A 12,572-nucleotide genomic window follows, 5' to 3' on the forward strand; every position below is an offset into this window, starting at 1 on the left:
ATTCTTGTTCTTCATTGGAAGTCATCTACGATATGCAAAGGCTCACAGAGGGCAGCATAGAATATTCTGATCATGTTGTTGTTGGTAGCAAGCTGAAGGAATTACACCTTAGCAATTTACGAAAATTAGAGCACGTCTGGAGTATTGCAGATTCAGGAAGGATTCTCAGCTTCCATGACCTGGACTCGGTTGAAGTTAAGAAATGCGGGAGTCTCAAGTATCTCTTCCCTCCCTCTGTGGCGAAGGTTCTTTACAGCCTCAGCAAGTTGGTGATAGAGGATAATAGACGGCTAGAGGATATAGTCACAGCAACTGTTAATGAGGAAGTGGAAACAGCAGCAGATACTTTGGAATTTGTATTTCCTCGAGCTACACATCTGAGGCTTTGTGGACTCCCGGGACTCAAGAGTTTCTACCAAAGGCGGCATATCTCCAAATGGCCCTCGCTGGAAAAATTGCAGATCAATCACTGTGACAGCATCCAGAACTTGTTCTCTGAAATCGACTTGTTCCAAGATGCACCTGGTAACGGTGTTGGTTCTCCTAATTCTCAACAAACAGGCCTCTTCTTGGTAGATAAGGTATTAACATATTTTCTTTCTTTTCCTTTTTAATTGGTGATCAGCTAGCTAACACAAATATATAACTAGAAAATATTAGCAGTTATTAGCTAGAACACATACGTAATGCAATAATTATAATAATAAAAAAAAGCTTTAGCACAAAATGTGATTATTGGTATCTAATTAAACCCCTAACAAAAATTTAAAGTGTCAAAATTTTTAACGACATACATAAGAAAAAGAATTGGAACATCTCTTAAGTTGTCTCCTTTTGTGGTAGCGAAGTCGACCGGATCTTCTGCCACTTGAATTGGAGCAAGATTTGAGGAAGTTTCGAACAAAAGAAATAGAAGAAATTGTCTTAATTCGAGAATTAATGGATTATTACTTGTTGAAAAACTTGAACGGTATAAAATACATTTTATAACCACTGAAGAGATGTCTAATTTCATTAAAAAGAATATAATATTTAAATTTTTATAATATATATATATATAATTGGAATAGAAAATATGCTTACACTCTTATATATTTTTTTATATTCTTTTACCTTTATATGCGATTTAAAAATAACTAAATAAGTGTAAAAATTTTCTATAATTAAATCAAACAAAAAAATTGATATATTTTTCTGATATATTATTTACATAATTAAGCTGACGATGTGCTTATATCTTATACAAATTAAAATATTTGTCGCATATGCAAAAGGAATATATATATATATATATATAGAGAGAGAGAGAGAGAGATAAAGATATGAAGGATTAAATAACGAAATTAATATATATGCATATATAATACAAAGGAAATATATTGTTATATATGCAAAAGGAATCAATATGTACATATAAACTCTATTAAAGTATAAGTACTTGATTCAAAGCTTATGGAAAAAAAATCAACGGAAAAGAATGAAAAGTATTAAATTTCCATTGGGTTTAGATGGGTTCGGGCCCATTTCCACTTAAAAGTTCAAGCTGATAAGTGGTGGTACTCAAGCCATATATTAACCCATGGATTTTCCTTTTCTTTTCCGATGTGAGATTTATCCCATTTTACTCCTCAACACCCGCCCTCACGTGCAATGTGTGGTCTATTTCTGCCTACACGTTGTCACGTGCCCTTAAATACCCGCCCTCAACAATAGAGCCGGGCTCATCTTCCGTGCTCGGGCGAGGGGGGACACTAACACGAGGCGCACTCTTGGCTGCACTCGGACATACTGGGCCTGACGCGGTGTGGGTGCGCACACGCGCGTGGGCGCGCTACTCGTAACCTAGGCTCTGATACCATATTAAATTTCCATTGGGCTTAGACGGGCTCGAGCCCATTTCCACTTAAAAGCTCAAGCTGATAAGCGGTGGTACCCAAGCCATATATTAACCCATGGATTTTCCTTTTCTTTTCCATGTGGGATTTATCCCATTTTACTCCTCAACAAAAAGAAATTAAGGGAAAATAAACAAAAAAAAAGTACTACAATTAAGAAGCAACTCTGAAGTTAGAGCCTGAATAAATAAGAAAAAATAAATAAATAAATTCCAATTAGTCATCCGTGCATTTAGAAATCAACGTCTTACTTCTAAAGCCCCATATACATGTAAAAATGAAAAGAAAAATTCATGAAACAAAAAATCTCAAACTATGAAATAATTAGAATCATTATTGTAATGTATAACTACTCAACTCAAAGTTTATGGAAAATCTTCAACGAAGAAAAATGGAAAACAAATGTTTAAGGGAAAATAAACCAAAAGAGAGTTACAACTGAGAAGCCAATTGGGAATTGGATTAAAGCTCCTATTGAAACAATCAAAGTTAATATTATATGATCAGTTTCAAATATATATATATATATATATAGAAAACTCATTCAAAAAAAGCGAAGTTCAATAAAAAAGAAAATAATTTGGAGAGAATGCAAAAACTTACTCTCACATGTAATTCTTTGTGAAAATGTTATAACAATTGGTCAGAAAGAAAGAACAAATCCAAGAAAAGTGAGAAGAAGCCTTCTTCATTATGATATAAATACATGAGCTTCTATATAAATTTTTTTTTGAAATTACCTAATATATGGGTACATGGACATATGCAAAGATAAAATTTACATAAATAAACAAATAAAAATATTTACGAATATATAACTAATTTTATATTATAAAAGAATATAAAATTTTCATTGCTACATAAATGATGACGTGACATCGCGAGGGATTCGTTTTATATTTTTGACATCATGGAGGCATGAGAATTCAGTTCGAGACTTTGTTTTCATATACATATATTTCTATAATTATTATATTTCTACATAATAAACTAAGATTCCAAATACTAACCTTCCTAACCGTATGATCCTGCATTTTTTTTCCCGATAGATTCCAAATATACAACAATAATAGATTATTTTTCTATACAAATTCTGAATATTTGGATATAAATTCCATTGAATACACAAATATCTCTATAAACCTTCACACTCCTACTGCCACTCTGACATATAAAAACGATTGAAGGATATATTTCTGAGGTTAGCTTGAAGTCCAATAAATAACAATAACCTAAACTAACTGAATCATTGCATATATCATAAAAATATTGCCAATATTTGCATTTTGGAATATTTTTGAAAAATTCGTTTATTATTTATTTTATGAATCTAAACTACCGATCCAATAAGAATGAAATATTCTCAAGACTATATCATAAATATGGAAATAGTCCGTCTACTGATTGTTGTTTCAATAGTAAGTCAAGTATTTTATGTTTCAAATAAAGCAAAATCATTTTCATCTCTAGGATTCAAGGATAGTAGTATCGAAGGATCCTTGATTTGAGATATTGTACGGTATTGAAATACGTGCCTTTTTATTCCAAATGAATTTGACTTGTATAAACCTTTCTATTTTGCAATTCGATCCACCTCTAGAACTCAGATCACCACTGAGCACTTTCCCAGTGAATTCCTCTGCAAATTTATATTTGCAGTCAAATTCAGCAATAAATTATTTATCTAACATGCTCAAGGATTTTTGTGAATGCCTTGTTGAGAGGGATGTCGTAGAGCGATTTAGCATAGAACATAGGGAGAAAGAATATATAATATAAAATTTGTAATATGCAGGTTTCATTCCCTCGATTGGAGGAATTAACGATTTCAGGCATGAAGAATTTAGGGACGATATGGCCCAATCAAATAACTGGAGATTGTTTCAGCAGACTTAAAGAATCACAGTAGAAGGCTGTGATGCACTGGTTACCATATTCCCACCCAACATTGTGCGTGCATTATGGAAACTCGAGAAGCTGAAGTTAGAATCTTGTTCTTCATTGGAAGTCATCTACGATATCCAAGGGCTCATTGAGGCCAACATGGAATATTCTGATCACGTTGCTGCTGGGAGCAAGCTGAAAGAATTGCGCCTTAATGGTTTACGAAAATTGGAGCACATCTGGAATACTGCAGATCCTGGAAGGATTCTTAGCTTCACACAACCTGGACTCGGTTGAAGTTGAGGCATGCGAGAGTCTCGTGTATCTTTTTCCCTCCCTCTGTGGCGAAGGTTCTTTACAAACCTCAGTAAACTGGTGATAGAGGATAATAGAGGGCTAGAGGAGATAGTCACAGCAGCAGCTGATGAGGCAGTGGAAACAGCTGCAGGTACCCTGGAATTTATATTTCCTCGAGCTACACATCTGAGGCTCTGTGGACTCCCGGGACTCAAGATTTTCTGCCAAAGGCGGCATATCTCCAATGGCCCTCGTTGAAAACATTGCAGATCAATCGCTGTGACAGCATCCAGAACTTGTTCTGTGAAATCAACTTGTTCCGAGATGCACCTGGTAACAGTAATGGTGTGGGTTCTCCTTCTCATCGAACCCCTCTTCTTGGTAGATAGGTATGGATCTTCTTCTAATTTCTTTTCATTTTGAATTAGTCAGCTTGCTATAGCATATATTTGTCAAGAAAATATTAGGCGACACTCATACATCTCAAAACCAGTTATTAGCTGTAACGCTCGTAATTGGTTACAACTTCCAACTAATTCTCTAGGGTAAACTTGCTGATTAAAGTAGCATCTGGATCAGCTAGAGGAGTCATTTGAAAACATCGGAAGTAATTCCCTGACTAGGTCTGTTGAGAGTTAATCACACAAGAAAAAAAAGGAATAAAAAAGCATGGTTTTAAGAAATTTGGTAACACGACCTATGCTCCATCTCTCTTGGGGCTCACTTAGCCGATTTCCGAACGCCATATGACTAAGTGCCAAGTCGCAATTCCATTAAAATTAATGGAGAAACTAATGCCGTGCCAAACATGATAATAATCAAAAGTTTGATATTCCATGCAAAGAAAATTATTTTATGCCAAATATAGGTACACGTACGGTTTGTGTTTTTTTTTTCTTTTTATTTACCCTTTTTCTTATTTATGCTTAAAAGGGGTAAATGCAGTGTATAATTTGAATATCAAGAATTTGTATGAGAATCATAATCATTTAATTTATTATATTTTGAAGTAATACCTAATATTTTATTGAGAATTCAAGAAATATTCAACTTGTTGTTGCACTTCTCTCCAGGGCCGGCCCAACCATCGGCAAGGAAAGCCCTTGCTTGAGGCCCCGTAATTGGAGGCCCACCAAGCTTTATTTAAAAGGAAAGACTAGTCTACTTGGGGGCCTCAATTGTAGGCCACTGAGGCCTGTACATGGCCAAGCAAAGTACATAAAATTATATTTATATCTTATAAATTTAAATGACACTTCCCATAATTCTTCATTAATTTCCGTAATCACTCTCAGCAACCTCCTAAATTTGTCATTAGATTACTTAATTGATGTGGCAAAATCCTTTCTAACAAACGTCCACAGTAATTGACTTGATTACCTTTCAGTAGTTTCCTAACCTACTTAAGTTAGCTTTATCGATTGCTATATTTTCGGATTATCATTTTAATTCAATTATTTTCCTTCCGATTTTCATATTGCTCCAACGGTTTTCATTGGGAAAAAAAATCCTCTTCTCCAACGATTACATTGCAATTTATAAAGAGACATTTTCTTCTTTTCTTTAATCTTTTCATTCTAAATTTCTACTTCTCTAAAATATTACGAGCAACAAAGAAAGCAAAACTTTTGGTGTATGTTTGAGAGAAATGATAGATATAATTTAATATAAAAATTTAATACTTAATGTTGCATCTCAAAACTTAGAAAAATTAATTTTCAAACTACATACCCAATGAATAAATGAAGGCCTCACTTTACCATGTCGCTTTAGGCCACGGGTTCCCTTGGGCGCCCCTGCTTCCCTCCAAAAATTTTCTCCCTAGCTTGCATATGATATTATGCCTACTTAATTTTCTTAATCTGATAATTATTTCATTGATGTAGTTTCTAGATATAATGTTCTCGGGGAAAAAAAATTCTTTTGATACATAATGGTGTAGTAGTTCGAATATGCCAAGAAATTGAGGTTGGATGTATACAGTGTCAATGATGTGTTGATATTCAATATACAATATTTCATAAAATTATCGTAATAAAGGAAATTTTTGCATAAGGTCTAATATGTCAACTCGACGTATTTTCAATCCTATTAATTTTTATTGGAAGTTAATTAAATATATTGAGGAAAAGAGGAGGATAAAAGAAAAACAAAACTAGGAAAAAAAAAGGGAGGTTGTGTTATAGAGGAAGAGAGAGAGAGAAGAGAGAGAGAGTGGAAGTGGTGGAGAGAAAATATGGACTGTTTTTTTTGTAAAATTACCATATTATTCCCAATCCAATAATTGCTATTAATTGTAAATATTTTGTTAAGGGCAATTCTAGATTTTGAAGTTACACCGCCACCCAGGTTCTCCAGGATAAGTGTTATATATATATATATAGTCTAAACAATTATCTTTCAATGATAATTATCTTACGTAGTTATTTTAGCAATTGTTTTATTTTTCTAAGAAGATAATTATTTTTGTTACTAATTTAGTTGCCACCACATCATCGAGCCAAATTGTCAATTTGATACATATCACAGAGGGCATAATTATTTTCTTACAATAAGATTCTTAGGTTCTAATTATTTTGCTAACTGGAAGTAATTATCTTAGGTCGTGCAGTTTTCCTCATATTATCTAGCGAAATTTAAAATTTATCGTAAGCAACGATGAGGAACTTGCCAAGATATAGATGATATTAGTGGTCTAGCTCGAGCAAGTTGCTCGACCTAGCTAGGAACAGTCATACGTGCATAAGCGCATACATTAAATATACACTTCCTCTGTGTCCAACCATTTCCAAAAGAAGATCCGATTTGAGCGCTGCATGCTGCAGGTTTCCTTCCTTTACTTGGAGAGCTTGGAGATTTCAGAGATGAACAGACTGGTGACCTTGTTCCCCTCTGGCACAGCGTGCTCGTTTCAAAACCTTGAGGTTCTGAAGATAGGAACTTGCAGTGCATTGGAAGTGGTGTATGAAATAGAGGAGAATGCAGGTTCTGATCTTTCTGTCACCAAACTGAAAAAGCTTTCTCTCACTGATTTGGCGAATTTGCAGCACATATGGAGAAGGGACCCGAGAGGGATCCTCAGCTTTCAGAATTTGAGCTCAGTCACAGTTATGGGATGCAGCAGCCTCGGGTATCTCTTCCATGCCTCTGTGGCAAAAGCCCTCGTCCAGCTTGTTGAGCTGGAGGTAAGAGATTCAAGCCTCGAGGTAGTTGCTGCGGAAGATAAAGGCGTGCCACCCGCTAGTGTCCTGGAATTTGTTTTCCCTCGAGCTACCAAGCTGGAGCTCTCAGACCTGCCGCAGCTCAAAAGTTTCTACCCAGGCAAATATATTTCTCGATGGCCCTCGCTGAGAGAGTTGATGATCTCCAAGAGCAGCAAGGTTGAGATATTTGCTTTCGACTCGAAGAAATCCCAAGCAGTAACCAGGAATGGCAATCAAGCTGAACAACCCCTGCTCTTGGTTGACAAGGTACATGCTTCCTATGCCAGACTCTCTCCCCTAGATTATGAAAATTAATTATCGACACACATTAGATGAGCAGAACAGGAATAATGAGATATTTCTAGCTACGTACTAATTTGAGTGCGAAATGGGGATTATGAATGATGAAGCATGCATCGGGTGAGCTTTCAATTTTTGTAACTTTGTGTTATATACATAAGAGATAACTTTCGGATGATCTTGGCAGGGAACATTTTCCAATGTGGAAACCCTGCATATGCAACACAACGATAACATGAGACAGATCATATGGAGTGGGCGACACCGTCCCAATCTGACATGCTTCTCATCAGGGGTCCACTTCCACTTCGCGAACCTCACGACCTCTGAAAGTTGAGAATTGTCACTCTTTGGAGAACATACTTACCCCAAACATGGTGTCGGAACTCCCTTGGCTTGGAACCCTTGAAATTAGGGACTGCAGGATGCTGGAGGCAGTGATTGTAGGAGAGAAGAAAGCGAGAAGACGTAACATCAGGCTTGAAAAGTTGAGATATATAACTCTAGAGTCCTTGCCCAAGTTGGTTAGCTTCTTTCCACATAGTTGCTTATTTGAATGTCCATCTTTGATGAACATGACCATAAAAAACTGTCCTGAAATGAGGACATTCCTCACTCTCCATGCCCGAAAGAGAAATTGTCAATCCGGTGGGTGAAAGAAGCAAAAGAGCGTGCGAGGATAGTGGTGACATTAACATCCCTCAAGAACCCTTCTTCTGTGAAAAGGTCGGTTTACTATTGGAAAAGGAAACAAATTTAAATCAAGTATATTTATGGTTGCTCTTGATACAAATTGCAACTCCACATCACCTCACATATAGCATTTGACGACTGTATTTGATTTGTTGATGATTGACATTTACTGCCGTTCCATGGTGATATTTGCTGGAAAAGTACATGCATTTCCACATGTGTTTGTGCTTTATTTCGTGCAAAGAATGGAGGAAGAATTGTTTAGGATTGAATCTTGTCCGCCTACTAATAATACAGTCGAATTGATGCAAACTGCAGGTTCTGTTCCCTAGCTTGCAAATATTGGTGCTTTCCCACATGGAGAGCTTGAGCATCATATGGCATGACCTACTTGCAGAGAAGTCGTTTGATCAACTGAGGGATGTCAAGATCGATCATTGCAAAAAGCTGATGAGAATATTTCCGCCCAAAACCACCCTTGAAAGATTCAGGAATCTGGAGAAGCTGCGTATAGCTTATTGTGATTCATTGGAAGGGGTGTTTGACATTGCCGGGCGGTGCCATGATCCTGTAATAAAGATGTCGTTGAGAGCACTGTGTCTGTCTAATTTGCCAAAGCTACTGAGTATGTGCAATGCAGATATTGGTGGAACCATCAGCTTTGACGACCTGAAGCCCGTGCAAGTTATTGCATGTCCAAAACTTGAAATTTCTAGGGGGATTGCCTTTACACTAGAAGAAAGTCAGGATCTAGAAGAAAGTTTAGATGCAGACTACTCTAGCGACTGAAAGTCAGGATATTGATGGCAGTGTCAGCTTTGAAGACCTGAAGCCAGAGCTAGTTATTGAATGCCCAAATCTCAAAAAATTTTGGGGATTGGCTTCGTTACTGAATGATGCAAAAGAAGGAGATGAAGTATAATTGTCGCTCATACTTCTACATTCTTGCAGCTTTAGGAAAGATGTCTATTTATCTGGTTGTGATGAAGGAACATTTTGCTCTGGTCAACACATACATAATTTGTTCAATTTCTTCGTTGCTGTCAGACCTATTGTTGCGAGACCTCACTCGCAATTACACTTAACTACCATTACCTCCTGCATTGTCAATTTCTCGCATACTGAACATGTATCTATATGTTATATACAGTGGCATATGGATACATTTTGTTAGTCAGTCTTATTTTTCTCGTAGTTGGAAACAGTGAAAAGCTTTTAGTAAGCCTTCGTAGGATCAAAATTTTACTTAAAAAAAAAAAGTTGCAAAAGTGGTTTATATCGATCCAATAATTATCTACCATGAAAACGGATGTTTTAGTAAATAGGTTAAGGCTGAGAGCAGAGTCCTTACTTAGCAAAAAAAGAGAGCAGAGTCCTTACGTCCTCTGCTTCCCAAATCATTTTCCGCCCAAAATAAAAAGAAAAAAAATGATACAACTTCAATAATCTCGATGACTCATGTCAATATATAAGAATATTCTACATATCATCGTGTTTTTCAGGAAGAGGTATAAATAAATATTCGTATGTCCCCTGCTGCATAGATTTAGTTCTCTACAAGAAACAAGATCTTGTGGTGCTGGAAACCTTTTTATAGCATGAATGGATGTGAATCCTACGGAAGAATCTAATAAATTATACAGACCATAAGAACCCAGGAATAAATCGAGATATACCAACACCTTGCATGGAAATATAATGCAGTTGCAATGAATAGTAGGATAAAATCCATATATATTCCATGGAGTCTTGTTATAGGACAGTGATACCTTCTCAGCTTTCTTAAACCGCGGTGTCATGTAAAACTGTTGTATTCCAAATATTATATCAACATACATATATATAAATATATATATATACATATATGAAAGCAATAACACGGTGGGCTTGGTCAGATAAATCGGTTGGTTCCTAAATAGAATTTTCTTAGATTTTTTAGCTTTTTTCAAAAACAATTTTTTAAAATTTTGTGAAATATGTGAATATAGATTTGTGGGATCAGTCGTTATTTTCTTAATTTTCTATGCTTTCTATGAAAATGAATTTTTTAAGGGCTAATTTCACCGTACAAGAAGATATTTTGAAAAATTTCACCACATAACACATATCGTCATAATTTCACCAAATCGCACGATATTTTGAAATTTTTTCACAGCATACCGCGAAATGCAATAATTTCATTGTATGGCACAAAATTTCAAAAAATTTTCATGGCATAGCACAATATTAGTTTTCCATCAATGACCTAATGAAGATCTCACGTGGCCGTGTATGGCTGGGATGAACAAGGGTGGGCCAACAATGTCAGCCACGTCAGATATTCGTTAGGTCATTGATGGAAAACTAACGTCGTGCTATGCTATGAAATTTTTTTAAAATTTTGTGCCATACGGTGAAATTATTACGTTTCATGCTATGCTATGAAAAAATTTCAAAATATCGTGCAATTGAATGAAATTATGACGATACGTGTTATGGGGTGAAAATTTTCAAAATATCATGTTGTACAGTGAAATTAATCCTTATAGTAGTTTTAATTTTAAAAAAAATTTAAAGATATAAACATAGATTTCTGGGACCGGTCTCTATTTTTTATTTTTTAAAAATTTCTTATGACAAATAAAACAAAAATATTTTGATTTTCAGCATTTTAACTAGAACTGTTTATTATTTTTTTAAAAATAAAAGTATTTTATGACGAATTTCAGATAAAATAAATCACATAAGATCATATTAGATTTTCAATAAAGGAATTACATTATATATACATATATGATGTGGTACATATGCTTTTCAAAAATATCATATTCTTATAGATATGATATGTTATCTATACTATATTCTATATGATATGTCATAAATAACAAGAGTACCACACAAAAATTGTAACCGGTCATGCTCTGAAAGATATTTTTTTGGCCATGTGCTTGGAAATAATTTTACTTTCTTGATTTTTAGCTTTCCTTAAAAACAAATTTTTGCAATTTTTATTTTAAAAAAATATAAATATAATGAACTTTTAATTTTTTTAAAGCATATAAATATAGATTTATGAGACTAGTCATTAATTTTTATATTTTTTGAATTTCTTGAAAATTATTTTAATTTTTATTTTTAAAAATAAAAATATTTTTATGACAAGATCCGAATAACACAAATCACTTAAGACCATATTTGCTTTTCAAAAAATAAATTAAATTATATTCGATATAGATATGGTGTGTTATGTTATATATTTTGCATTTCACAAAAACAGATTCGATTATATTTTTTTTATAGATACGATATGTTATCTATATATATTCTATTTAATATATTATAAATAGCGGAGGGTAAACACATAAACAGTGACCGATTCGGCTCTAAAAATATTGCTACCACTAGACGTGAGTTCTTCAATTTTTTGCACACCTTGGGTTTATTTTATTACATATACCATTAGCTTGTGCGACACATGGGTTTCACGACTAGTATGTACATATAAGCAAGAACATGGTAGGCTTAGCCATATGGTCTCAGAACGTTTAGTTGGTGTATGAAACTTTGTCCTTTTTTGAGTTTTTACTTTTATATTAATTTTTAATACAAAGATAGTTTTTTATTAATTTTCAAAAGATGCTTTATAATAAGATATGAATAAAACGAAATACTTTTTTAGTTTTCTAAAGTGATACTGTTAGTTACATAATTAATGAATCACAAACTTTTGAATTTTTAAAATTTAAATACGATTTTGAGTTTTTCTAATTTTAATATTGAATATTAGAAATTAACATATCAAAATTTTACGAATTTTTTATATTAACATGCTAGAATTTTATAATTTCTTTTAATATTGATCACTAAATGGAGCTTTCTCGATCTTTTGAGTTTCTCTAATTTTTATAATAATTTTTAGAAAATTGTTTTTTTAAATTTTTTTGAAAGATATTATATGATAAGATCCGAATAATACAAAATATTTCCTTATTCATATATATCTAATATAGTAGATTTTTTTATTGATTATGAATTACAATTTATAATAGTTTAAAACACACAGAATATATTATAAAATTGAAAGAAAAAGAAAAAAATAAATCAAGTTCTATCCGTGCAGTGCATGGGCTCCATGACTAGTACATATGAAAATAAGAATATGATCAACCAGCCATATGGCCTTTGAATGCACGGTTACTGAATGAAATTTTATCGGTTTTTAATGGTTTTATTTAAGAAATAAAAATTTAATTTTTAAATATAAAGATATAGGTTTGTGTGACTTGTCATTATTTTCTCAATTTTTTTAGCTTCCTTTGAA

General features: G+C 33.8%; 2 protein-coding genes across 2 annotated transcripts; both read left to right on the forward strand.

Annotated features, from left to right (window-relative positions):
* Positions 1 to 8: 8 nt before the first annotated feature.
* LOC116208228 lies at positions 9 to 8,209 on the forward strand. Its single transcript, XM_031541570.1, has 3 exons — positions 9 to 581; positions 6,902 to 7,546; positions 7,767 to 8,209. The coding sequence occupies exons 1-3, from the start codon at positions 33 to 35 to the stop codon at positions 7,914 to 7,916; spliced, it is 1,344 nt and encodes a 447-aa protein (XP_031397430.1). The 5' UTR covers positions 9 to 32; the 3' UTR covers positions 7,917 to 8,209.
* Positions 8,210 to 8,226: 17 nt separating this feature from the next.
* LOC116208308 lies at positions 8,227 to 9,449 on the forward strand. The gene is made up of 2 exons (XM_031541685.1): positions 8,227 to 8,305; positions 8,591 to 9,449. The coding sequence occupies exon 2, from the start codon at positions 8,630 to 8,632 to the stop codon at positions 9,059 to 9,061; it is 432 nt and encodes a 143-aa protein (XP_031397545.1). The 5' UTR covers positions 8,227 to 8,305; positions 8,591 to 8,629; the 3' UTR covers positions 9,062 to 9,449.
* The last annotated feature ends 3,123 nt before the right edge of the window (positions 9,450 to 12,572 follow it).

The sequence above is a fragment of the Punica granatum genome, chromosome 1 (genome assembly GCF_007655135.1).
Source record: "Punica granatum isolate Tunisia-2019 chromosome 1, ASM765513v2, whole genome shotgun sequence".
Taxonomy (NCBI): Eukaryota; Viridiplantae; Streptophyta; class Magnoliopsida; order Myrtales; family Lythraceae; genus Punica; species Punica granatum.